General features: G+C 39.1%; 3 protein-coding genes and 1 long non-coding RNA gene across 10 annotated transcripts in view; 3 read left to right on the plus strand and 1 right to left on the minus strand.

Annotated features, from left to right (window-relative positions):
- Positions 1-3,939, plus strand: part of Rhp (GTP-Rho-binding protein rhophilin) — a 50,823-nt gene extending 46,884 nt beyond the window's left edge. For 4 of the 5 annotated variants that reach the window (XM_046618726.2, XM_046618727.2, XM_046618724.2 and 1 more), the window contains 6 exons: positions 114-212; positions 312-582; positions 696-890; positions 1,689-1,918; positions 2,049-2,201; positions 2,281-3,939. In XM_046618726.2, the coding sequence (XP_046474682.1) occupies positions 114-212; positions 312-582; positions 696-890; positions 1,689-1,918; positions 2,049-2,201; positions 2,281-2,481 (1,149 nt within the window). In that variant the 3' untranslated portion in view covers positions 2,482-3,939. Of the gene's footprint in view, positions 1-113; positions 213-311; positions 583-695; positions 891-1,688; positions 1,933-2,048; positions 2,202-2,280 lie in introns of those variants that run through there. The other variant, XM_046618728.2, reaches the window with a different exon arrangement.
- A 4,411-nt stretch (positions 3,940-8,350) lies between these two features.
- On the plus strand, positions 8,351-17,302 carry LOC124215410 (clavesin-2). Of its 3 annotated transcripts, XM_046618785.2 has the most exons (6): positions 8,351-8,918; positions 9,010-9,112; positions 15,058-15,454; positions 15,636-15,946; positions 16,059-16,152; positions 16,306-17,302. In XM_046618785.2, exons 3-6 carry the CDS (start codon positions 15,061-15,063, stop codon positions 16,458-16,460), a joined length of 954 nt encoding a protein of 317 aa, XP_046474741.1. In that variant the 5' UTR covers positions 8,351-8,918; positions 9,010-9,112; positions 15,058-15,060; the 3' UTR covers positions 16,461-17,302. The 3 variants fall into 3 exon arrangements, with proteins under 3 accessions (XP_046474741.1, XP_046474744.1, XP_046474743.1); XM_046618788.2 differs by lacking the exons at positions 8,351-8,918; positions 9,010-9,112 and adding an exon at positions 13,356-13,562; XM_046618787.2 differs by lacking the exons at positions 8,351-8,918; positions 9,010-9,112 and adding an exon at positions 13,776-14,039.
- Positions 17,303-17,687: 385 nt separating this feature from the next.
- Positions 17,688-19,206, minus strand: LOC124215423 (transmembrane protein 14C). Its single transcript, XM_046618802.2, has 3 exons — positions 18,799-19,206; positions 18,083-18,272; positions 17,688-17,982 (listed from the first exon to the last, which is right to left on the minus strand). Exons 1-3 carry the CDS (start codon positions 18,872-18,874, stop codon positions 17,913-17,915), a joined length of 336 nt encoding a protein of 111 aa, XP_046474758.1. The 5' UTR covers positions 18,875-19,206; the 3' UTR covers positions 17,688-17,912.
- Positions 19,207-19,383: 177 nt separating this feature from the next.
- On the plus strand, positions 19,384-22,089 carry LOC138190570 (uncharacterized). The gene is made up of 3 exons (XR_011176621.1): positions 19,384-19,821; positions 20,951-21,074; positions 21,820-22,089. It is a non-coding gene; the product is annotated as an uncharacterized lncRNA (long non-coding RNA).
- The last annotated feature ends 5,111 nt before the right edge of the window (positions 22,090-27,200 follow it).

Below are 27,200 nucleotides of genomic sequence, written 5' to 3' on the forward strand. Positions count from 1 at the left end.
ATCGGGCGTATGCCGAAAGTCGCATATCGTTACATCGGGAAATCACGATTCATGCAATCAGGCTTTTGCGCGAAAAGAACGCCTCTGAAGTATATGAATTTCTCTTATTCCAGGCTCAAGCGAGGGAATGTCTTTTTGAAAAATTGGAATTGCAGTCAAGAGATAGCAGGGATATCGATATATCTTTGGACCTTGCTCAAGAGGCTGCGCAGGTAATTGTTTCTCGCTAGTGTGATTATACTCTGTAAATATTGTACTACGTGCGTAAAAAGTGACGGTGCTTGCACGTTCATAAATGCTTCTGGTTTCAGGTAGCAGCGGTTTACGCAGATGTTCATTCCCTCATTTCGCGTGAACCGGTACGCGACTACGTCCCCGAGTCATGGGTATCGTTGATTCTTGTCAAACGTGAACACCACTTAGCGATGGCTCACAAGCATTGTGCCGTTGGGCTTCTGGAGCGACCAGTCTCCGAAATGCGTGTAGAGACGAGGCTCGTCCTCGAGCACATTCAGGAAAGTGATGGTAAAACTCAGATAGACACAACTGTGCCGAAGGACGAACAGGAACGCAAGCTTTTGAGTAAGATTTTTCGTGAAAATAAAAGAGAGAAATTGGCGAAACACGCCAGCACACATCAGATTTTGAATAGATCTGAATTTTACGACGATATAAATTCACGATTTTACCTGCAGGTAGAGCACATTTGAGAGAGGCTCAAATACTTCACGAAGAGAGTCAAAGGCTGCAACGAATGTGCCGCGAATTGAAGGGCAAACAAGCGTTGGCGAGGGTTTTGAAGAGGGCGCAGGACGCCACCTTCGAAGAATACAATCGGGTTGGCGACGAGGATGATTTCCGGGAACTCCTCGATCCTCCTCACATTCTAGGTGAGTCCTGGAATTTAATATTCGCTCCAGCGTTAGACGAGATCATTTTTCTCGTGCAACAAGTTGCGCACCGCGTTCTGTATTGTTTGTAATCCACCAGCTTGTGCAATGATACCAGGTATAGTTGTCACCGACTCATCGCGAGTATAAGATTGCGCAATTTTCGTTACACAGCGAAATAAATGCTGCCATAATTATGTGGTTCGTATTACTCAGGTAGTCAGACTGCAGTTTGCACACAGTGAGCAGGTAACGATAATGGACAATCCGATAGGCATTTAACCTTTATCTATAATTTTTTTTATCGCAAAACGAACGGACTAATCTGACTCATGGTTTACACTCATTTTGAAAGGTTGCCTAAAAAATCCCTGCTCGCCATCTTTGCACATACTGTGTAAATAAGTGTGGGAGATTTTATCACGAATCGTTAGGAGTGAGGTATTTATTGGTACTCACAGATAAAGATCTTTGCTTTTTTTAAAGAAGCATTAATAAAAATTTGAGCTTATTGCACTGAAAACACGTCCGTCTGATGTATGGCAGTCAAAAGTTGGTTTATTCCATGTTTATTGGTAGTTGAAAAACGGTGTTCAAGCCAAAATTTCATAGGCAATTCTACACCTTCTTTCTGTTTGCAAGTAAAATGAACAATAAACATACAATGCTCATACATTGTACAGCACCAAAAAAGCATTTTGCCAGGTTTTTCGAGTCTCTAAAAATTAAATACTTTTACTCATCCACCTATTCGTTTTATTCCTCTCTTCAGTCATTACAATTTAAACATTTTTCCAGCATCCACAAAGTTTCAGTTGAGTCTGACCCATCCAGACTTCGGTCAGCACGGTGTGGACGATTTATTCAGATCCCTTGGTCCTGTTGCAATATTTTCCGCAAAGAGACACTGGACGGCGCCAAGATTGGTTCAGCTTCAGAGAGGTCCTGGGGGCGAAGGATTCGGATTCAGCGTTCGCGGTGACGCTCCAGTTATCGTGGCTGCGGTCGATCACAACTCCTTGGCCGACGTAAGTGGATGGACGTATGTCTCACTTTAGAGTTCGTCAATTTACCGAAGCAAAATGATAATAATTTGGTCTCCGTGTAAACTCGATAGGAATCGAAAGCAATATGTCCAATGAATAATAATGATTCCAGTTGGGTGGAATGAAAGAAGGTGACTTCATCGTTAGTATCGGAGACAAGGACGTCAAATGGGCTTCTCATGATCAAGTTGTGCGTCTGATAAAGCAATGCGGGGATTCCATCAGTTTGAAACTTGTCACTCCGATGGATAGAAATTATCTGAAAGTAAGTTGGCTTACACTTCTCACTATAACGATGATGCGAGGGTAGCGCGTTAAAGACATTTTTATAACCCTCCTCACAGAAACCAGTGAAATCGAACCGTCACGACAAAGGTAGCGTCTCCGCCAGCAGTTCGTCGGGTGTTTCTTCAGGACAACCGAGTCCTGCAGGATCGGTAACGACTGCTCACGTCGCTAGGAGGCTCCCTTGGAATCCTTTCAAAAAATCTGGCAGTCAACGGGACAGCAGAGACCTCACATTTGACAACGTCATACTGAGATGATCTTACGTCACTCTACAAAATTGTCTGATGAATTTAGAGAATCAAATTTGCGAGACGCCACTCTGCAGAAGCTTCTATTTATACACTGCAAGTGAGTAGATCTGATCATATAAGGGTATACCGAATTCTTCGCCGTCATTTATTGCCCGCCCCTGCTTTGCTCTGCAATTATTGCAGCTTCGCTGATGAATAGCGTCGTAGACGAGTTTTTGCTCTCGTGATAAGATTAATTGACAGACTTTTCTTGGCAATCGTACGCTTTTATTTTCTTAAATAATTTGTTTATCTACATACGAGTAATATGGTGAAATTAGGATTTCTTTTTTCTATATTTGAAAAGAAAAAACAAAATTAATGAAGAAAACTTGGGTAATTAATCTTAAAAAAAAAAAAAAAAAACAACTTAATCGCGCAGACGGTGTGGGCCAATTTTTTTTCATACTATTGATCGGGAAAATCACAATCTTGTCGGAGGAAAGGATTCATTTAACTTTTTCTCAATATATATAAATGGTTATCGCGATGAATAACTATTGTATTACAGATTTGTATAAAATCATTAATTGTATGATAAGAATCGTATGTCATAAAGATGCTTATACCATAAGTATCTTGGGAAGCTCATTATAGAAGTAAAAAATGTTTAATAATAATTTATACATTACAATGTAAAGCAATTTGCATAACATATATGAACAGTGTAATATAGCGTTAGAGTAATGTTTATATATATATTTGCCATACAAATTTCATGGGGTGATAAGAATCTCTAACTATGGAAGGGACGTTGTAGTTAGTTAGACATTGTTATTATAACGTGAGACTGCATCCACACCTTTCTCGTCAAATCGAGATCAAATGGCCAAGGTCGTTGAATGCATACATAAATATAATAACACCAAACTGGGATGCTAAACCGAGAAAGAGTTGAGTATAATCTTTATAAGTTCAAATTTGTCTACTTCCTCAAAACTTATTACAGGTTTTTCGCCAAATCTACCGAACTTTGGAGTGAACGTTTTTGAATATTCCCAGCCACAAGTCGTACTTGGTATTTGTCATTATCTGACCTAACTGTTTTGGTCACGTTTTTTCATTGTTTCGATAACCCGGAGATTTCGAACCACTAAATGCCCCTTCCAGACATCAAATATTATAAACAATTAAGGATTGTACAATTTAATTAATCGTCTAGTACAGTTCGCAATGTACATACTTGAATATATTATATCATAATTTGTAGTTATATACCGTCTACATTAGGTGTTATATATACCGATTGTATTTCAGGAATCCGTTGCAGGTAACAGGATGGTCTGAGGACTTTGTGGTTGTAAAATTTTTATGATAATTTTTCAGACTATCCTGTACGGTAACAAGATAATATAAATATCTTTCGTTGTATACTGTTATTGATTATTGAGCGATAAAGAATATATTAAAGGCATATCAAATTCACCGGTTATTCTTTATGCATATTTTTCTAAACTTGAATAATCAAATTCACATGCGCCATAATACCGTTAGCATTGGTACCACAGTATCAGAGTAATCCTATTACCGTGACTCTGATGTTGTATCTCATTACCGATGAACAGAATATTTCGTTGCTTTGTAATCGACTGCGGATCATATTTTGTAATCTGCTGAACCGGTAAAGGCGAAAACTGAATGTGCCTACGTAAGTATGAGGACAAGTACGGAAATAGCTTAACGTATTACTAAAATTATCGATTTTCATTTCACTACTTTAATATTCGTGGACGCTTTTTAATACTTTCGTATTCATGCCATTTTTCGCGTAAAAAGATTCTTTTCATTTTCCGAATTTCGTTTTCGGTTAAAACAGGCTCGAATGAGTAATTTTTACTCATCTTTTATTTGATCGATTTTGTCTTTTTTGAAAGGACACTGAATAAATTTTCATTGAATCTCAAGAACGAAACACTTGTTCAGATCATCTAGAATTCATTGAAATTTCTGTACAATTTTACGTACAAAATGCCGACCTCATCTGTTAAACAGGTAACAGAAAATTGAAATACAAAATAATTACATAACAAACAAAAACATCATAAAATTAATATGCTCCGGGAAATGAAAGGGTCTTCATAAATTTTTTTAAATCATCTAACATCAAGTATGGCTGGTTACGATTTGTTTTGAAGTCTTAAATGAAATTTATATTCCTTAAACGAATGTATATAATACGAGTATAGCTATATATAGACTGCTGGAAAAATGGGCGAATTCGAGGAATTTATCTGTCGATAACCAATTATAAGTCGTTTCCGAAACATGTGAGGACCGCAAAACATGGCACAGAGCAAAACGGTTGACGTTAACGATAATTTCTATTCATTGATTTTAATTTTAAAGAATGAAGCTTGTTCTACATATTTTTGTCTAGAAGAAACCCGAATAGAATTAGATGATTGACTGCCGAGGTATGAATTCCCAAAATTTATCCATTCTTTCAACCATATCGTATAGCTATAACCCGCTGATTCGATCCCGGAAATTTTAAACCTTACAGAGATCTAATGGTAAGTCTGATCTTTGATCGATTGTTATTGAATTAAGAATGATCGACCAAATTGCTTATTAGTAATTCAGCCCAGACCTGGTTTTGGAAGAACTTATTTACCAGTTAATGATACATCGTATAATGGAAATTGATTCCTTCGAAGAAAATCAAATTACATAATATGTTATGTCAGTTGATATACGATATATTTTGCATGGGACGGTTGAAGCGGCACGTAGCGCATTCAAAATCCTATTTGTATCCGATGTCACGATGCCCGTTAATCAATTAATTCGAATCGATTGCAAATGTTAATATTACCTACCAATTCTAATTGTAAGTACGTTGCGCGTATAGAACAACCTTGTGGAATGCATTAGGTCGTCGACACGGTAATCAGTGATCGATAGTGCCACGATATTGAAAAATCTCTGGTGGAAGTACAAACGTACACGCGTGGAAAATCCTAATGAATACCCATAAAGACATTGATACCGACCACGAGCCTTCGGAACACTTATGCAATGAACACATATCCGTGTATACATAGTTTTTTCTTTTACGGTATGCGACACAATAAATTTAGTTAGATGCTCATAAAAAGTACAGAATAAACTTTTTCACGGAATATCGCACTATGTGACGCAATTTTACTACCTGAAGTTGCGAAGCACTGTCGGCGTATGTGACGAATCTCCATAATTCGCTAATTTTATACGAGAAAAATTACGTAATAATTTCACGATTTTATTCGAACTGAAGAAATCTATCTCGAAAGCTCCAGATTGTTAAGCTTAAGCGCAATTTTGTCATTGAGAGTTGTTTTTTTACTATTGTTCTTTAAAGTAAAAGAAACTGGAGCATTGTATTTTGGCGGTAGAAGTGTCTAGTCGACTGACATAAATGTGGTTCTACGTGATGATACGAATTATTGTTTTAACTTTTTTTGCCTAATCAAATAATACTTATTTCTTTTTTTTAATTGCAAAAATTTTTTATCCACCACATTTGGTAGATTCAACAAACTCTTTCTCTGTTGTTCATGAAAGCATTAAATATTCGAGAGGGAAAGTCAAATTCTTTGTCAAAAGTATCGTATGATCGATCAGTGATAGCAACGTATTGCTGTAGACGGTTATAGGAATAAGGTATACTCAATTTCTGTAAACAGTTTTCCACGTTCGTTTGACTCAAACGGAATTTTGATTGTATGGTAGATAAATCGAACAAATGATTCGTTTTGATCGTAGTTATGTCACGTATTTTTCAATACCTTACACAATATTTTTTCGAAACCGCAATTATGGATTGATTAATAAAAATTCTGTCGGTGTGTGAAACAATTTTTGCCATTAAAGGTATCGTTATACACATCGAGTTCAAAAGTGATATTATAAATCGTGGCTAATTCACGGTCATGGAACACCGAAGATTACGACGCGGTTTCGTTCGCGTGTGTAGGAATGTTAGTTTGGTGGTCACTCAGCTCACTGAAATGACACTGCGACGTAACTAAATGAACGATTAATATTTTGAACGTGCAGGTTTCCCGCAACGCCAGACGTCAATGTCACCAGTTTACCCTCGTCTATTTTGCAAACAGATGTTAAATTATCCGTACTAGGGTCCACGGTAGGCTATATCAATAAATCTGCCAGCCAGTGCAAACAAAATGAAATTCCTCGGAACTGTAACTATTATAATCTACCTGTATACATGTAAAATTGTGAAATCTCACGAGCAAGACGGATATCTCAACGTATACATATACAAAATGCTGTGCACCGTGGTATTCATTGTACGTGCTCTGAGACCCTCACCGTTGGTGCAGGGCGATGCACTTTCTTTCAGATCCGTTCTCGGTTTTTAGGGTCATCGGAGAAAGTGGTCGTCGGAGTGCACAAGTCTAAATATAGCCTTTATGCCACACAGTAACACACAGATCGGTCTGTTTAACGGCCGCAGTGAGTGAAGTTTTCGAATCCTTCGAAATTATGCAATAATTCTATGTCAGACATGTTCTGTCGGGCTGCGTATGAAGAAAACGCAGTAAAAAGGAATCGGAAAATTGATACGGGACATAGCTCCATCAATAATTTTCCAGATTAATTTTGTTAATGACAGTCTCGTTGCTATCGGAATTTTATTGCCACCGGCTACTTTGGCGTTTTTCGAGTTAAATTACCTCTATACCTTCCTTATTCTCATAACATACCATCGCTTTATACTATTTCCATACCACTAACGGTTACATTAATATTTTAACTACGCATTATACATGCAGCACAAGCCTTTCACTTGACGAAAATGTAATTCATATCTTATTTTTAGACAGCGGCTTCCAGAAGTGCGATTTAGAGGCACCTGCAATAAGCGAATTTACCAATCCAATAATTATATCAGTTCGTACTTCGCCTTGAAACCTAAGGTACTGATCACAGATGGTTCGATTTGAATAATCGGTTACGGAATACTTACTTGAATCCCGCGATCAACCGTTATATTCATTAGTCAGGGATTGCGTAACTACTTAAACGGCATTTATCACGTATAGAAAGTAACTGTAGGTAGCGACAATCTCAAATGTCCTACTAGTTCCGGAAGATATGTCGATCTTATATTTCCGCTTTTCGAACGATATCATTTCTCCTGCGGTTAGCAACACTGCGTTTATTAGGTAGGTATTAATATCAATTATATAACCACGATCGTTTAAAGGCGAGCGTTGAAAATAATACCAGAGTTCTTACAGTCGACATGGTGAAAGCGAGCGCTGAGCATGTGCTGATGAACAACGTGCTCACAGCAGTTTGAAATCGGCCTTAAATCGAAGAAGCAAATTACAGCTTGAGTCACCGACCGTTTCAGCTATTGTGCAAACTACGAGAATCACAATTTTACAATTTATACTTGAGGAAATTAAACTTTGTAGTTCACTTACTTGTATGCCTCTAGGCTAACAGCTGCATACAATATGCTTCGCATGATATTTCTTATTGAACATTATTCCGCTTCACAAGACTCCTTCATATGTCGTATACGGGTATACGCTATTTTGAAAAGCATATTGAACACCCTAAAACGGACGAAATCCTCCTGCAGTCCAGCCCGAAGCTACAAGTTGAAATCCCAGCCGATGGTGCAACCACAAACCAGCTCAAATACTGGTGAAAGTCGTGGTGCCAGTACCACCTTCCATCTACTGAAACCTGCGGTGCTTGCAGTTGTCGCGTCCGCTAGACTGGACGCAGCATTCATGACCGACTGTATAATAAGTGATTGCTAAATGAAATTTTACTTTTTTTATCGTCCTGTATAATTTTAGAATGCTGAAAAACCTGATCAACGGAGAGCTTAATTGCAGTAGGATGATTGGTATCGAAGCAAGCAAAATTTACCAAAGCCAAAGAATCGTGAGGTAGAAATATATCATTGCGAAAAGGTCATTTAAGAAACGACTGATTGATCTGACTGTAAGATAAATGTATGGGACTTTGACTGACCAGCAGTAGTCAAGTGTTAATCCAACAGTTCGAATAAGGATACGAAGCTGCAGTGACCCAATCGGTGTCTAGTGTTACGAAATAGTTACGAAACCTGAGCTGAGAGAGAAACGTGCCTCTACGAACAAAATCTAGCCTGGGAACATAGAGTTCTTTGACATCATGTATACGCTTCTATCCTATGAATACGTTCGTTCCAAGATCGGCAAAGGGCTTTTGGACTTGGCCCTAGTCTTGACCACCGCTGATCCCATCATCGTTCTCCTTTCACTTCGTGGAGGAAAACTTTTTACCGTGTATCTCTGGTTAGAACGGAATATGATCGCCCGAGAGGATACCGGTGTTCTCAGAGCTGAGAGGAACTCCGAGGCATCGGTCTCGACGTTGAATACTCTCCAGGGAGAAAGGTGAGTCGTCTGCAACGCATGCGCGTACGCTCTGGAGGGAATTACATCGGCCTCGACAATACTGTCAACTAATTGTTGTATGTTCGAACAGGGGTATAACAGTCATGCGGTGAAGATTTCGAGGAATACCACTGCACCGCAACCAGTACAGCCCTCGTGATTGGACCAAGTGTTTTGGCAAACTGAACCTTTCGGTGAGTCTATACCTGCCATTACTTTCTGCCCGCACACACGTCTATTATCCTCCCAACCATTCGCTTTTCTCTTTATGATAATCCTGGTGCTTTACCACAATGCTTCAATGCCTTTTAAATTATTCGAATTTAAATCCCGCTGCTTTCGATATGCATTTTGAACCGAATATGCGTACGCACGCTTCGACACCCGATGGAATATCGTTGTATAAATTGTGAATCAACCCTTTCTTGTTTCAAATCTTTGCGTAAGTCGCCGTACCGAAAACGGTGATACCGGTAAATAATAGGAAACTGTACTTTCAGTGGCATTTATTTACACTCGTGCCAACAACTAACGACCTTTCACTTTGACTTCTGTTCTGCTTAATTATCAAACCAATTAGGTACCTTACAGCGACGCCGTGTTATAGGTATTCAGAAACCAAAAGCCTACGTTGCTCAAATACGACCACAGGCGTAGATGGTAATTAACAATGTCATTTTACACGAATGCATGCGCAAGAACTACTCGGTGACATTTTGCAATTTTTGGAACTAATAATGTTGCAATGCTCGTAAATTCAGAAGTAGGTCGCCGGAATTTATACGTACCGTCCGTAACATGAGTTAAGCGGGCAAGAAATCTTTCATCGCTGTATCACGTTCGCGAGCAATTTCTCAATGATTCCACCACAGATCAGAGCTGATGATAAATTTTGCTCCAACGAAAACTTGTATGATTTAAACCATCACAAAACCTGCGTGGGAAATGAGTCATTAAGGCATTATGTGATGAGTATGGAAGAACAGGTTGAACACGGACAGCTGTCATTTTTAAGCTATTAACACCCATTGAAGACGTGAGGATTCTCATGTATAACAAGCATTAGTGATACCTTCTTGCGGTCGATACAATTTGAAAATTCAGCTGCATTCGATCGTTCTAGAACATCCGAAAACATGAACGTTAATCATTATGCCTGCCAGTGGTCAACATCACTCCCATACGGTGGCCAGAAAATGCATATCGTTGTTTGCGAATTCGGAGAAAAATTTGATTTAATCAAACTTGCATTTGGATATCGTTGATGGTTCAGATATTTACTGATATGCATGCCGTGAGCAAAATTCATCACGGATAAATAATGAAAAATTTTAACAAAGCACAGAGTAAACACAATTTATTGCTGCTTTTGCTTTCGGACATAATTTTGATGGCTTCATAGCTTTTTGATTATTCAGCGGAATTGTATTAAATGTTCAACAAAGACGAGACAAAAAAAAAACTGAGCAATTCTTTTGAATTATTCAAATTTCTTCAGTGAGCATGAGATCATTTTACAACGCCGTACCGTCAATTCTCAATAGTCATTCTCCGTTTGTCTTACGTTAGTAAGCAGTAAATTTGAAATGTTTAATTTAGCAAAGCGCATCTTGTCGATTGAAAAGTAAACACCATCTTCACGGACAAGAATCGCTAAGTTAAACGTCCTTGTGTCGAATACCTTCAACTGAAAATGAGTACGTGTGTACAATGCTACGGATGGTTCATGGCAGGTATGCGTTCGCACGCTGTAGATAAATACAGGTATAAATTATCGAAAGTAAACAGTTTTGTAATTCTACATAGTTGAGTTTATTGAACCTCTCCTGAGAGTTAGAACAAGAATTTCATAATCTTTGCCCTGGTTTTGCCCAGTCAAGGAACATACGCGTATGTAATAATGTGAGCACTAGAATGACCAGCTCAATGAGACTGGCCTCGTTTCCATTTCTGCTATTACCTATCTTGTTTAGAATTGTTAGATCCATTGGCTAGATCCGAAGTTGATGTGCATTAATTTTCAAACGATAACGCAGCTATCAACTAGCGGTAAATTGGGTATATCCGGTATAAAAATGATATAGTAAGCTGTGTAATCCTTATACGATTTTTGATCTAATATATCGGATGATTCGTGCTGTTGTAATTTATAATGTGATTTTTTACAAAACAAGTCATGCAATAAATTATACGTGAATTTCAATCATAACGTTTTATAATTTAACACATGATTATTTTCAGTAGGGTTAAAATGCATTTGTGGAGGCGCAGTACGCGTGACTCATTATCAAATGGATTGATGTTTCGAAATAAAACACCTTGATAATCCGCATATCAATTAGAATTGGTAAAGTACAAGGAGGAAAAAGCATTATTTACTCAAGCCCTCATCAACGAAAGCTTCTCAACTTTCATATACTTGTCTAAGTAACCCTTTCATCGATACGTCCGCGTCGACCAATTGTTCTCTCATGCACTCAAATATCGTCGTGTACGTTTCAACATCTTTTGTGCCTACCCTCATAACCAGTTTTCTTTCATGGAACTTTTGGACAAGCTCATAATATTTGATCAACGAAGAAACGTACCGCATGAAATTGCTTGGCAAAATCGGAGTCTGTACTTCTATCTTGCGACTTTATTATCGCATATTTTTAAGCAGCCACCTGAAAACAGTCGTGTGTCGATGTCAGCTCCAGTCATCGTTTTTCCTAGGTTTTGACGGATGCGGGCTTTGGTTTATTACTTTGAAGATTACTTATTAAAATTCCGAACAGACTCTACGCGGCCAACGCCTCATTGCCACATTAACGCTAGCAGCCAATATTTTAGCATAACAATTCGCATGCCTGTTGAATTATGCATATTTACTTCAAGAGCAAGCGTTCAATTTACGAGGAAATCCTTACGAATGCTAGGGTATAACGCCATTAGCAAACCTAAGGACCGCTAATTTTTAAGTACACGAGTGTACGCACTTCGAGTACACATCAGCTGCAGGGTATTTCCCAGGTAATCGTAGTTTTTTTTTTTTTTTTTTAATTCGCACGCATGTCCCATGGAATTGAATAATAAACTATTTATGTAGAAAAAAGTATCTATGACTATATGAATGGTAAATCTTGTTGACTCTCTACAATAAATTAACCAAACAATCAAGGAGTGGGTAGGTCCATGGATGGAAATAGTGTTGTTTCAATACTATATTGATGTTTTAAATTGCGTTTGTTACCTTACTTGCAAATTGGTTGCATGAGCTGCGAAAAATATTCAGGAAAAATCTACGCTGTTGTTGTTACATTTGACGCACAAACTACCGTGGAACAGTCCAACTTCGAGAGGTGTGTTTTTCAAGTATACGAGCTATCAGTATTTTTTTTTTGTCTATATCTTAAATGAAAATGGTGAATTTGTCCTAATTTATATTCGACGAATAGATGCAATACGTGCGCATCCGTGATATTGTTTTATTTCTTCGTCCATGAATAATGCGGAGACAATAATATTCAATTGGTTGTTATCAAAGCGAATCACGGCATTTGTGTAATTTAAGATCGAGGCAGCAGGGTAGAAATACAGTGCCGAATCTATCCCGGAATTACTTTAAAATCGGTTAGTGATAAATTAGCAATTAGTCATATTTATAGTCGGGACTTACAATCACTTGGGTATCTCAAGGAAATAACCATCTTAATTTTCGTATTTCGAAATCGACAAAATTCAATGAAACAACAGGTCGTTAAAAATTTTCCTTGAAAAAATATTGGTTTGTTATCGAAACGATATGCCTTCGGCTCTTTGATGTTCTTCGAATAAAATTGTCTCCAATCCCATGTGGATGTGTCTGTGCCTTATTCATAGCACCCGCACGAGTCACGTTCAGGAAATGTTAATCAAAATTTGTTTGTACAGAGTTATGTCAATCTTGACTGTATTTCATTAGCAGATCGACGGAGAAAAATGAGCACAGCTATTCAAATTCATGCAGTCTGCTCTTTAAAGTAAGACCTGTGCCTACGTTCACACAGCAATGCTCGTTTTCGTTGCGAGAGAACGTCTATAAAAAGTGTATGCAGTATTGATGATTTGTTAAAATCATTTCGCAATCCGTCAGATCGAGCTGAGACGGAATTATAATTTAAGAGAGTTAATTTTTTAATGTCACGATTACGACATCACAGTGCTCATAAGTCACACCATAATAGCAGTACCAACCATCAATACGAAGTTAGAATTGTGTTGCAATAACTACAATACACAATGACATGCGTCGGCTCATTTGAGGAACTTTGACCTGTTTCTGTCGGAATTACAAGCCACGTTCTACGCAATAATTTTCACTTCAAACGTCGTATGAGTCGAATCAGACTTTGTCCGGAAAGTTAATTTTACTCATTGAATAAAATTTGAAGACCGGCAATTTCACCGTTTTCAACGTGTTTCTCTATGACGGGGAGAAAAAATGGCCTTGTTATTCGTTGGTGCGGTTGAGGGTCACCCCCGCGGTTCGAGTGAAAGTAAAATAGACGAAGGCTAGGAGAAGAAAGTGAATCTTCGTCCAGGGATCTGCTGCTTGAGCAAAGTCGAATACGGATCCTGCAGGCGATACATGTACTGTAGGCTCGTTGCTGCAGAAGCGGCTAGGTAACTTTCAAAATTGGTATAGCGTTCCGAGTAATTAGATTTAGGATGTAATCGTACGAAGATTCCCCTAGTATAGCCGTGGGCGTGAACTAATAAGTTTTCCAGGTGTTTGGGGGGAAACTAAAGTGAAATACCGAAATTTAGGTGAGGGACAACCGAATCCAGACGCGGCTACGTTGCTGCCCGTGGAGTTAAATTGGAGGGAAATCGTAGTGACCGGACTATTTCGGTTTTGGGCATACGACGATCAACACCTCAGTCCGTTTCGGTCTAGCTCCGTCGAGTGTCCTTCTCTTGGAGTTAGTCAGTGCGATCGGTGAACAAGACCTGTGACGGTTGTGCGTTTAAACCTTCGAATTAATTTTACGTTTCAAACATTTGTTAACCCCGACCTGCAGTGGAAACGAAAACACTTTGTGAATTGAAAATCGGTTTATAATAATTCCTTCCTTACGAAGCGCCCTCTCCCAGTCGGCAGTGAGTAATAATAATCTTCTTTTTCTTCAAATATTAGAAATCATTTGAAGAGTTCAACGGTAACATGGCAGTTTCATGTACTTGGATTTTCTCGTTTTCGTTCAGTTGACATTTTTTCTACAATTTGGTCACCTCAGCTTACTTCGTACTGTTTTAATTATTTTTCTTTTCAGCTGTACAATTAGACACATATTTTGAGTTCCTGAAGATTTACTGGTAAATTTGGTACTTGAATTCATTCTATTCATTTGATCGTACGTTTGATTGGATAACAGGCCGTTGATCTATAAAACGAAATATTAACGATAAAGTATTTAACCATAAATTTAATTGATGCCAGTCCTGTTAGACTGATATGCATTTAACGATTTATATGATTTCCGGGATAATTTAGTGTCAGGTAGAATATTCAAATAGAAAGTTGATTGCCGCACACATCAATGAGCGTCGGACTCATTATACGTGTGTTCACTTTCATTTTCTTTAGATCGCTTATTGGTTAACGCAGTCACGAATATGCTTTTGTAATATGTTAGGAGATGATTATGAAATAGCAGGCACCAAGTTTCCATACGAAATTCGTTACAAGTTTTGTTTTCGTTCGCTTTGAGAATTCGGAACAAGTCCGCGACGGTACTCCCTCTCAAGGCCTCCTTATATGAAAAATCGCCAACTATTAACGTAATAATTTTTTTGTTGCGTAAAGTACTATGTAATGTATATGTATAATATAGGAATCGAAAGTTTGCTTGAACGTGGTCATAGTTCGTGAACAATATGCTCGCCATCGATTCAAGTTTATACGATTTGTTACGTGGAACGTATTTATGCATTTTACCCTTGTACTTATCGTTACATTTTCACGACTCCCGGTGGAGAAATTTTACATTAATCAAGCAAGAATGATTATGTTATATTTGCCGAGTGAAAGCAACCTATTTCCACTTTCCTCTTACGAAAACCGTTCTACCGTTGATCACTGGCTGCATAAAAATTGTAACTTGACATTTTGTTTCAGGTAATGGGTATGGGAGGTCAACACCAAGTAGAGGGTTATGAGTGCGGATTAAGTCCAGAAACCCAGACGGCCGCAAGGGTAGAACTCAGAGAAGATGAGAAAACCCGTGAACATGCCCTCTCCCAGCTTAGGCACTGGATACTCAAGCATCCTAAAATCAAAAACTGCCGAACAGACGCAGTCTTTCTGCTCAGATTTCTTAGAACAAAAAAATTCAGCGTTCCTCTGGCCCAGGACATGCTCGAACGATACCTAACCATCAGACAACTGTACCCGAACTGGTTTCAAAATTTGGACATCAAGGACCCTGCTATGGAAGCCATCATAGACAGCGGTTATCTGGTTCCTCTTCCTCAGAGGGATCGTCTTGGTCGCCAAGTTATCTTATCTTGTGCCGGTAAGAAGCTTTTGAATGCCCAAAAATTCATTTCTTACCCTCACCTCGACAGCATACGATATATGAAACCGGCGTGTTATCGTCTTGTTCATAATACACTACACCTAATCGAATAGTATTCTAGGTGCTGTTTAACTCGATATTGGGGAAATTATAACGATGCATTTAATATTGGCTTCAGGACGATTCGATCCATACAAGTTCACATCGGCTCAAATGGCTCGGGCGCACAGTTTAGTGGTCGAAACTTTGATGGATGAAGAGGAAAATCAGGTTCACGGGTATAGCCATGTGAACGACGAGTCTGGACTGACAATGGGCCATCTTAGTGCGTGGTCGTTAACGGATATAAGGAATATGCTGAGGTGCATTCAAAACAGCACACCAATGCGGCACAAGGAAACTCATTTCATTAACATTCCCAGCTATGCCACAAAGATCATTGAATTTGCAGTCTCGCTTCTCAACGACAAGCTTAAAGGACGCGTTCTGGTAAGTGAGACTGCGAACAATCGTTGGAGAAATTTGTAACGAAGGGGGAAATGGTAGTTGACCAGGATGGCGCTGGATTTAATTAACCTTTCTCTTATTCCGTCTCTTGTAGGTGCACAAAAATCTGGATGAGCTGAAACTAGCAGTCGATCCAAAGATCCTGCCAAAAGAATACGGAGGTGAAATTCCGATGGCGGAAATGATTGGTGAGTAATAGTATTCATCTTTACACAAGCATTTATTTATCCGTCTTGTTCGTGCAACAGTCTCTTTGTAACTTTCACACGGAAGCTGAGGTATATACCTTCTGCGTAACGTAACAGTTTGCAACAGTAACGTGTCTTATTCTCGGTATTCAGCAACTTTCAAAACAACGCTGCACGCAAAACGGGACGAGCTCAAAGCCCTGGATGACATGTACATTGAGCTCTCTTCGAAAGATAACTGCACGTCAACTACGAGTGATGGGTTGGGTGGTATATCTGGCTCATTCCGGAAGCTGGAAGTAGACTAATGCTCAGAATTGAGCGTTTCAGTTGGGTGTAAATATTGATGTTATTGCGGCAGAACCGTTAACGCCGAATTATTAAGTTCAATTAGTTATACATATATAACGTTACACATGTCTTCACCGCCTTAAAAACAATAAGCCTAATCCTCGATTGATGAGTCACAAATAATTGGGTTGAAATATTCCATTCCAATTAATATATTCTTAGTATTGTGGTCTCCGTCGTTACTCATTGACGATTATCAATTTGTACATATGACAACCATGTCTGTTTTATTCATTAAGTACGCTATGCGTTAATTTTATTTTAAGTTACTATTAGATTATCTATACGGGATATGTATGTTAGCAGACAATAGCAATTATGTTGCCCTGCCGGTGGATTCAGTTACCTACAAATGTTTTCACGAGTCTCTAACAGAGCACCTTAGAAATAATTTATATACGATTAAAAATAAGCTATAAATATATAAATATATTTAGTTTTACATAACGTTTCGAAATGTAACCCTTACATGACTTACAGTATTTGACAATTTTAATACGTAAGTCGTTACTTGCTGCAGAATAAATTAGAAAGTTTGATACTTGGATATTTCGGCACATCGCGTCAAAACATTACGCGGTGACTTTGCGTTATAACCGATTGATTAATCGTATTTGGTGAATCGGCTCGTACCTTGATAGAAATTCGGTAGTTGAATGTTCATCGTGCATCGTAAAATGTAAGACGTATATCTACTTTCACCTGATGGTGATGAAAAATGATGAGTGTGATAAGTATCCCGTAAATCACTGAAAATTGTACTCGGAATAAAGTGAATAAAATTATAAGGGAAAATTTATTTAGATCATTTAAAATTTTTTATCATTTCTTTCTACGAAAGATTTCATGCAATACGGTAAATTTCATTCAAACGGAATGCGAAGATTTGTAATTCAATTTATTTTTCAGCGAAGGGTGAAGAGACAACCCAGTCACATTAAAGTATCAATAACAGAAGAGTTAACCATATATTTATATAGCAAATTGTTATCGTTTCCTTAAATAGAGGAATTCGTTTGTTACTCATGATGTAGGTTGACCTGATTCATCTGAAAAGTGTTCAGATTATTTGATGAATGGATTGGGTAGCTTTCAATAAAGTCAGCGTCATATAGTTTAATCTAGGAGTTCATCTCAAAGTACTACAGGGAGTGCATAATAAAATGAGATTAAAATACAATGAATAATAATCGAGAAATTTTATTTATTCTTTTGATAAAATTACAACGAGATCACACTACGTATCACTGTGATTAATGTTGAGTGCAATCTACGTATAAAACTATCGAGTACAAAATCATACACAACAATCACCATATACCCAGAGTGTAAAGTTGCACAGTAATGCGGCTGCACCTTTGAATTACTTGTGCAAATTAATATGGATTAAATTATACAAGTCAAAATATTCATTGGTGCTTTGTTCCTGTTAATGACGGTGAAAAATGCCGTACCAAAAGCCTGACCACCATTGCAGTGCTAGAAGAATTTCATTAAATTGATGGTAAAATCCAATATCAACATAATCTGATATGTAATAAACCTTAACATTCCTACCAAATATGAATGCACCTATTACCTTATGACGGTAATCACACCAGCAGGCATAACTTTTCCAGAATTATAGAATCGGTAGCCCATTATGCCGCCGAGAGCTGCGCTTGTACCCAACAACATCCCATAATTGTTTGGATCCTGTGTAGTTTGGTATGCTCCGAAACCCAACAGTGAACCAAACAAAAGTCCAGCACCCAATGACGGTATTGAATCTGTGGAAATAAATTTTAAGAATTATATCGATCTGAATTTCGTAGAAACCAATTAGCTGCAATCGATGTGAGTTAAAATGAAAATTAAAATTTGAAATGAACAAATAACGAGATACTTTAAATCCTCGATGTCCTACAATGGAGTTAGACGTTATAGATAAGGTGCCTTATGAAAGCTGCCAAGTTTGAAACAATGAAGATAAGACAGATATCATGGGTAACGAATCGTGAATGTGATCAAGCTGTAGATACATATCGGGTCAACGAAAGTGTACGAAAATCGATGACACAAGAAACGATTGCACATACTCTACTAAACAATTGAGAAATGACGATGTACGAACAAGATCAAAACAAAATTGTTGTAAAATTTGATACTTGTAACCCATGATTCATTGTTAGATTTGCCATGCTCAAAATATGTATCAATTGATATCAAGAGGCCGAAAACAAACTAACGTGAGAGTGCAAAAAATAAGTCTGACCGCATAGGAATTTCCGAGTAAGGAAGTTAAAACATACTCACTAGATTTAACATAACCCAGTATGCCACCCGCAGCAACAGTAGCGGCATACGCAAACCCGGGAATATCCAAAGGCATTTTTAATGAATAATTTCAAGCGATTCCTTAACGTTACGTGAGGGCCGAAACCGCCTGCCTGTCACGCAATACTTCAATCTCGAATTGAGCTGGTAATAATTGATGTGATAAGACCGGACACTATCGGCTGGATTCGAAATCACGATGCATGATGACGGAGTAGTCTAGGAGAGTTCACGCTCACTTTTTCGTAACACTGATAACGTACAGTCCTCTGACACGATAGGTCGGTAATCACATGTCGGTAACTGATCCGTATCCCTGCAAGTATTTAACAACAGAAAAGCAAGGGATGATACGAAACACCTTTTTAAAGATCATGATTTCAACTGGTCGAATTTGAACAAATTATAAACATCCACTGCCTCGATGATGCTAAGCACGGTGGAGTATTCTAAAATCGGTTACTGTAATGCTCTTACCGACGATGCACTCGGATAGTTAATTCCAAGAACCTATATTGTGTTAGATGGCACCACAAAATGGGAGATACGGTTGTGGAAGTGGTAGCGTCCGGTTCACGGAGAAGAAATATTAGCAGGCTACAGTTCGTGGAGTCGTCGGAGACGAAACTGTGAGAATCATAGACATTGTCTATGGTGGGATATAAATGAGCCCTGCTGAAAAATGTCGAAAACACAGGTTCTCGTTTTTTGGCTGTAGCTTCCGATGCGTTAATCGCAGCGCATTGGAACTGCGCCCAATCGATTTCTCTCGCAAAATTACGTCGGAACAGTGCATCAAAGAATTGATTCCAGCATTTTTTTAAATCGTTGAAATTTCCGTCAGAAGTCTAAGGTGGTTAAGTTTAATTTCTTTCGTGATTTTCAGAGCAAAGAACATTTCGACTCGTTAGCTGACTCGTTAACTGAAGATTGAATCTTTGCTCCACGCCTGACGATCGAAGGGCCAAGCCGCTTTAGTCTGCAATTGGCAGGAAAGATAAAGTGCGTATTTCTTGTCTGGAATGTGAGAACTGAAATCATTATACGTCATATCATATCATCATACATCATACATCATACATCATACATCGTACATCATACATCATCATACATAGTATTAAAGGTCGAAACCAAAGTTTGGATGTCGGATGTTCAGAAAGTGACGTCACCAATTCAAAATCAGCTAGCCGAATTCCTCAGTCTGGAAACAACCGCGCAGTAGAGCGGACGGATGAGAGTCGCGCTCCGCAAATTTCGAGTACCGGGTTCTCAACCTCCCGGATCCCGCGCTTCGGGTCCGCTACGCGGTGAAACTCGCCTTCCAGGATAAGCGCTCCGTGGTTTCTGGTTCATGTTTACAATAAATTATTTCAATTCGTTTTTCGCGCAACCCCAAATTCGGTAGCTGTCAGTTCGCTAACAAAATTTCTCGACTTCCAGGATAAGCGCTCCGTGGTTCCTGGTTCATGTTTACAATAAATTATTTCAATTCGTTTTTCGCGCAACCCCAAATTCGGTAGCTGTCAGTTCGCTAACAAAATTTCTCGACTTCCAGGATAAGCGCTCCGTGGTTCCTGGTTCACGTTTACAATAAATTATTTCAATTCGTTTTTCGCGCAAGCCCAAATTCAGTAGCTGTCAGTGCGCTAATAAAATTTCTATAACTTTACAATCTTCTCATAATCTTTTTGGTAAAATATGTCGATAAAAAAATTATATCAAACCTTAGACATTATTTTTGATTTGTTCTCACGCTGAAAATATTTATTAGTATTCGAGGTATAACTCGAGGTGGTTGGCGGTTTTCGTTGGAGGTGGTTAGGGACGGTTGCGGGTAATCTCGGTGATTCAGGAGGAGGGGGACGAGGATTTGTGCTCGGAGAGTGAAACACTTTTATAATATTGCATGGCAATTGTAATTATATTTTATCTAAAATATTTCAAACTTGTCACGCTTACAATAAATTATTTCAATTCGTTTTCCGCGCAAGCACAAATTCAGTAGCTATGAATAAGCTTATGCAATTTATTCTATTATTAATTAATTAATTAATCAATTACTCAATTATATTAATCCTTACACAATATTTTCGATTTGTTCTTATACTGAAAATATTTATTACTATTTAAGGTATAACCTGAGGTGGTCATCGGTGGTTGTTCGAGGTGGTTGAAGGTGGTCGGAGTTGGACGAGGAGGAGGACGAGGAGGAGGACGAGGAAGACGAGGAAAACAAGGTGGACGAGGAGGGCGAGGTTTGTGCTCGATGAGTTCAACATTTTCATGATATTTGATGAAGTAGGATCAGGACCAGAAGTAGGAATAGTAGTGGGATCAGTAGCAGGAGTAGAAGTAGGATCAAGAATAGGATCAGGAGTGGGAGTAGAAGTAGAAGTAGGATCAGAAGTGGGATCGGGAGTATGAGTAGGATCGTGGGAAGATGTAAATATAGGAGTAGGAGTAGGAGTAGGATCAGGAATGAATTAATTGTGGCATTACCCCAACGTAATTTTGCGAGAGAAATCGATTATGAGCAGTCCCAATACGCTGGAATCAACGCATCGGAAGTTACAGCCAAAAAACAAAATCTGTGTTTTCGACATTTTTCAGCAGGTACATTTTAATTCGCAATTTCGCTCCTGTTGATCCCACGCTACTCTTGCTGGGTTTTCTGAGTTCCTGAGGGTTCAGTTAGTCAGAAAACGGTCGTACGAATCGAATCTGAGACCAGAAATTTTCGGCCGAAAAATGAAGAAAAAGTAAGGCTAACCCCTTTGCATTTTTGACGAAAATTTTCGCGATGTTGAAAAGTGCTGGAATAAATTAATTGTGGCACTATTCCAACGTAATTTTGCGGGAGAAATCGAATGGGCGCAGTTCCAATACGCTGCGATCAACGCATCGAAAGTTACAGCCAAAAAACAAAACCTGTGATTATATGAATCCTTACGTAATGTTTTTGATGTGTTCTTATACTGAAAATATTTATTGCTATTCCAGGTACAACCCGAGGTGGTTATCGGTGGTTGTTCGAGGTGGTTGGCGATTGTTGGAGGTGGTCGGAGGTGGACGAGGAGGAGGACGAACTGAACTGAGTCTCAAAGCCCTGTTGACATAAAAGCAGCTATTCGATAGAAATTATAGTTTATAGTTTACACAGCCCATTGCATGATATTTCATTATAAATACATATGTTTCAATGTATTCAGAAATAATTTATCAAATATATAGAGGTCATGTGCAAATAATAAATGAATTGATTCGACCGCAGTTTGATGTATTCATTAGAGCTTTAACAATAAATTTAAGCTTTGTTACTTCTTTTATTTTATTATGGATAATCAAAAACATTTCTGACTATTCGTGCTGTGGAAGCATGGGGATTAAACCAAATGTAGCAAAAGATTAGAAACAGTGTATGTAGAGTACGAGTATTTTTCTAATAATGCAAATAGAATAGAATACCACGCCTTGCGAATTAGCTTTCCAGACAGAGATGAATGATGAATTTTAAGGACTGCATTATCGTTGTTGAATACTCTATGCCTCATGGGAAAATAAAATCTGTAACAATAAAATTGATGCACCGGATGATCGTCGACTTTAACTTTTGAAATGTCCTACCATTTCCGAACACCTCCAACCATCCTATTTACCTATATTACTAGATTAGCTATGATATGAAAAGAGAAGAATTATTCATTTCGAAATGGGATTCTATTCGAGGCACGCTCGATGTATTCCATAACATTAGTATTCATAATTGTTCCAACAACTTTTCATTGCTCTCTCGATTTTGAATTTTCATAGGCATAGAATCGAAAGCAGAATTGTTTTTCGAAAAGTATTCGGATGGAAAAAAATTCAGAGTAACTGTAATACATCACGGATGCGCTAATTTTGAACGAGATGAAATGGATGCTTCGTATATGAGACGGTATTTAACGCTGCGTAGTGGTTTAAAGACCTAGAAAGGTGATAGGGAGAGAAAAAACGACGCTTCTTAACACTTCGAGTGTATTTTAACACACATTTGAAAGATACGAGCGAAATTTTTCATCATCCAACTGTCGCAGAACGGCAGCGTTATTAGCCGACCCGTATCTTCAGTCAACGGCTGACCATTGAAGGGCCTGGCCGCTTGAGTCTGGAATCGGCAGGAGAGATAAAGTGTGTATTTCTTGTATGAAATGTGAAAGCTAAAATCATTATACATCATATCATATCATCATACCTCATACATCATACATCATACATCATACATCATACGTCGTACATCATACATCATCATACATAGTATTATAGGTCGAAACCAAAGTTTGGATGTCGGATGTTCAGAAAGTGACGTCACCAATTCAAAATCAGCTAGCCGAATTCCTCAGTCTGGAACGAACCGCGCAGTAGAGCGGACGGATGAGAGTCGCGCTCCGCAAATTTCGAGTACCGGGTTCTCAACCTCCCGGATCCCGCGCTTCGGGTCCGCTACGTATTTCGAGTACCGGGTTCTCAACCTCCCGGATCCCGCGCTTCGGGTCCGCTACGCGGTGAAACTCGACTTCCAGGATAAGCGCTCCGTGGTTCCTCGTTCATGTTTACAATAAATTATTTCAATTCGTTTTTCGCGCAACCCCAAATTCGGTAGCTGTCGGTCCGCTGATAAAATTTCTCGACTTCCAGGATAAGCGCTCCGTGGTTCCTCGTTCATGTTTACAATAAATTATTTCAATTCGTTTTTCGCGCAACCCCAAATTCGGTAACTGTCGGTCCGCTGATAAAATTTCTCGACTTCCAGGATAAGCGCTCCGTGGTTCCTCGTTCATGTTTACAATAAATTATTTCAATTCGTTTTTCGCGCAATCCCAAATTCGGTAGCTGTCAGTCCGCTGATAAAATTTCTCGACTTCCAGGATAAGCGCTCCGTGGTTCCCGGTTCATGTTTACAATAAATTATTTCAATTCGTTTTTCGCGCAACCCCAAATTCGGTAGCTGTCAGTCCGCTAATAAAATTTCTCGACTTCCAGGATAAGCGCTCCGTGGTTCCCGGTTCATGTTTACAATAAATTATTTCAATTCGTTTTTCGCGCAATCCCAAATTCGGTAGCTGTCAGTCCGCTGATAAAATTTCTCGACTTCCAGGATAAGCGCTCCGTGGTTCCCGGTTCATGTTTACAATAAATTATTTCAATTCGTTTTTCGCGCAATCCCAAATTCGGTAGCTGTCAGTCCGCTGATAAAATTTCTCGACTTCCAGGATAAGCGCTCCGTGGTTCCCGGTTCATGTTTACAATAAATTATTTCAATTCGTTTTTCGCGCAATCCCAAATTCGGTAGCTGTCAGTCCGCTGATAAAATTTCTCGACTTCCAGGATAAGCGCTCCGTGGTTCCCGGTTCATGTTTACAATAAATTATTTCAATTCGTTTTTCGCGCAACCCCAAATTCGCTAGCTGTCAGTCCGCTAATAAAATTTCTCGACTTCCAGGATAAGCGCTCCGTGGTTCCCGGTTCATGTTTACAATAAATTATTTCAATTCGTTTTTCGCGCAACCCCAAATTCGGTAGCTGTCAGTCCGCTAATAAAATTTCTTGACTTCCATCAACCATTATCGATGGTTGTTCGAGGTGGTTGAAGGTGGTCGGAGGTCGACGAGGAGGAGGACGAGGAGGACGAGGATTTGTGCTGGGTGAGTAAAACACTTTTATAATATTTGACGGCAATTGTAATTATATTTCATCTGAAATATTACAAACTTGTCACGTTTACAATCAATTATTTCAATTCATTTCTCGTGCAAGCACATATTCAGTAGCTATGAATAATCTTATACAATTTATTATATTATTAATTAATCAAATAATATTCTTATAATATTTAATGGCAATTGTAATTATATTTCATCTGAAATATTACAAACTTGTCACGTTTACAATAAATTATTTCAATTCATTTTTCGTGCAAGCACATATACAGTAGCTATGAATAATCTTATACAATTTATTATATTATTAATTAATCAATTAATATTCTTATAATATTTAATGGCAATTGTAATTATATTTCATCTGAAATATTACAAACTTGTCACGTTTACAATAAATTATTTCAATTCATTTTTCGTGCAAGCACATATACAGTAGCTATGAATAATCTTATACAATTTATTATATTATTAATTAATCAATTAATATTCTTATAATATTTAATGGCAATTGTAATTATATTTCATCTGAAATATTACAAACTTGTCACGTTTACAATAAATTATTTCAATTCATTTTTCGTGCAAGCACATATTCAGTAGCTATGAATAATCTTATACAATTTATTCTATTATTAATTAATTGATTAATTATATTAATCCTTATACAATATTTATGATGTGTTCCTATACTAAAAATACTCATTACTATTCCAGGTATTACCCGAGGTGGTCGGAGGTGGACGAGGAGGAGGACGAGCTGGACGAGGAGGAGGACCAGGTGGACGAGGAGGAGGCGGGGTGGGTCGTGGGCGAGGAGAGGAGTGGAGAGGAGGGGCAGGGGCCGGGAAGGGGGAGAGGTGGGCGGGGAGGGGGAAGGGACGGGAAGGGAAGGGACGGGAAGGGAAGGGAAGGGGAGGGGCCGGGAAGGGGAGGGGGAGGGGGAGGGGGAGGGGGAAGGGGTGGGGGAGGGGGAGGGGGAGGGGGGAGGGGGGAGGGGAGGGTGGGAGGGAGGGCGGGCGGGAGGGAGGGAGGGAGGGAGGGAGGGTGGGAGGGTGGGAGGGAGGGCGGGCGGGCGGGCGGGAGGGAGGGTGGGAGGGAGAGAGTGGAGGACGGATGTTAATTCGAGCCCGTTAGAGTTAATAGCAGATCACACGCCGGCCCGCCCGCTCCCTTCCCGCTCCCTCCCTCCCTCCCTCCCTCCCTCCCTCCCGCCCTCCCTCCCTCCCTCCCTCCCGCCCTCCCGCCCCTCCCCCTCCTCCGCCCCTCCCCCTCCCCCTTCCCTTCCCGGCCCCTCCCCTTCCCTTCCCTTCCCGTCCCTTCCCTTCCCTTCCCGTCCCTTCCCTTCCCATCCCTTCCCCCTCCCCGCCCACCTCTCCCCCTTCCCGGCCCCTGCCCCTCCTCTCCACTCCTCTCCTCGCCCACGACCCACCCCGCCTCCTCCTCGTCCACCTGGTCCTCCTCCTCGTCCAGCTCGTCCTCCTCCTCGTCCACCTCCGACCACCTCGGGTAATACCTGGAATAGTAATGAGTATTTTTAGTATAGGAACACATCATAAATATTGTATAAGGATTAATATAATTAATCAATTAATTAATAATAGAATAAATTGTATAAGATTATTCATAGCTACTGAATATGTGCTTGCACGAAAAATGAATTGAAATAATTTATTGTAAACGTGACAAGTTTGTAATATTTCAGATGAAATATAATTACAATTGCCATTAAATATTATAAGAATATTAATTGATTAATTAATAATATAATAAATTGTATAAGATTATTCATAGCTACTGTATATGTGCTTGCACGAAAAATGAATTGAAATAATTTATTGTAAACGTGACAAGTTTGTAATATTTCAGATGAAATATAATTACAATTGCCATTATATATTATAAGAATATTATTTGATTAATTAATAATATAATAAATTGTATAAGATTATTCATAGCTACTGAATATGTGCTTGCACGAGAAATGAATTGAAATAATTGATTGTAAACGTGACAAGTTTGTAATATTTTAGATGAAATATAATTACAATTGCCGTCAAATATTATAAAAGTGTTTTACTCACCCAGCACAAATCCTCGTCCTCCTCGTCCTCCTCCTCGTCGACCTCCGACCACCTTCAACCACCTCGAACAACCATCGATAATGGTTGATGGAAGTCAAGAAATTTTATTAGCGGACTGACAGCTAGCGAATTTGGGGTTGCGCGAAAAACGAATTGAAATAATTTATTGTAAACGTGAACCGGGAACCACGGAGCGCTTATCCTGGAAGTCGAGAAATTTTATCAGCGGACTGACAGCTACCGAATTTGGGGTTGCGCGAAAAACGAATTGAAATAATTTATTGTAAACATGAACCGGGAACCACGGAGCGCTTATCCTGGAAGTCGAGAAATTTTATTAGCGGACTGACAGCTAGCGAATTTGGGGTTGCGCGAAAAACGAATTGAAATAATTTATTGTAAACATGAACCGGGAACCACGGAGCGCTTATCCTGGAAGTCGAGAAATTTTATCAGCGGACTGACAGCTACCGAATTTGGGATTGCGCGAAAAACGAATTGAAATAATTTATTGTAAACATGAACCGGGAACCACGGAGCGCTTATCCTGGAAGTCGAGAAATTTTATCAGCGGACTGACAGCTACCGAATTTGGGAT

Source organism: Neodiprion pinetum, chromosome 3, assembly GCF_021155775.2.
Source record: "Neodiprion pinetum isolate iyNeoPine1 chromosome 3, iyNeoPine1.2, whole genome shotgun sequence".
Taxonomy (NCBI): domain Eukaryota; kingdom Metazoa; phylum Arthropoda; class Insecta; order Hymenoptera; family Diprionidae; genus Neodiprion; species Neodiprion pinetum.

Bases quoted from the DNA above. Each gene is read 5' to 3' on its own strand.
- LOC124215410 (XM_046618785.2), top strand. From the start codon at position 15,061: ATGGGTATGGGAGGTCAACACCAAGTAGAGGGTTATGAGTGCGGATTA. The intron at 15,455-15,635 runs GTAAGAAGCTTT...TATTGGCTTCAG, and splicing joins AGTTATCTTATCTTGTGCCG to GACGATTCGATCCATACAAG. The intron at 15,947-16,058 runs GTAAGTGAGACT...CGTCTCTTGTAG, and splicing joins AGCTTAAAGGACGCGTTCTG to GTGCACAAAAATCTGGATGA.
- LOC124215423 (XM_046618802.2), bottom strand. From the start codon at position 18,874: ATGCCTTTGGATATTCCCGGGTTTGCGTATGCCGCTACTGTTGCTGCG. The intron at 18,273-18,798 runs GTGAGTATGTTT...TTATTTCCACAG, and splicing joins ACTGGGTTATGTTAAATCTA to ATTCAATACCGTCATTGGGT. The intron at 17,983-18,082 runs GTAATAGGTGCA...AAATTCTTCTAG, and splicing joins GGTGTGATTACCGTCATAAG to CACTGCAATGGTGGTCAGGC.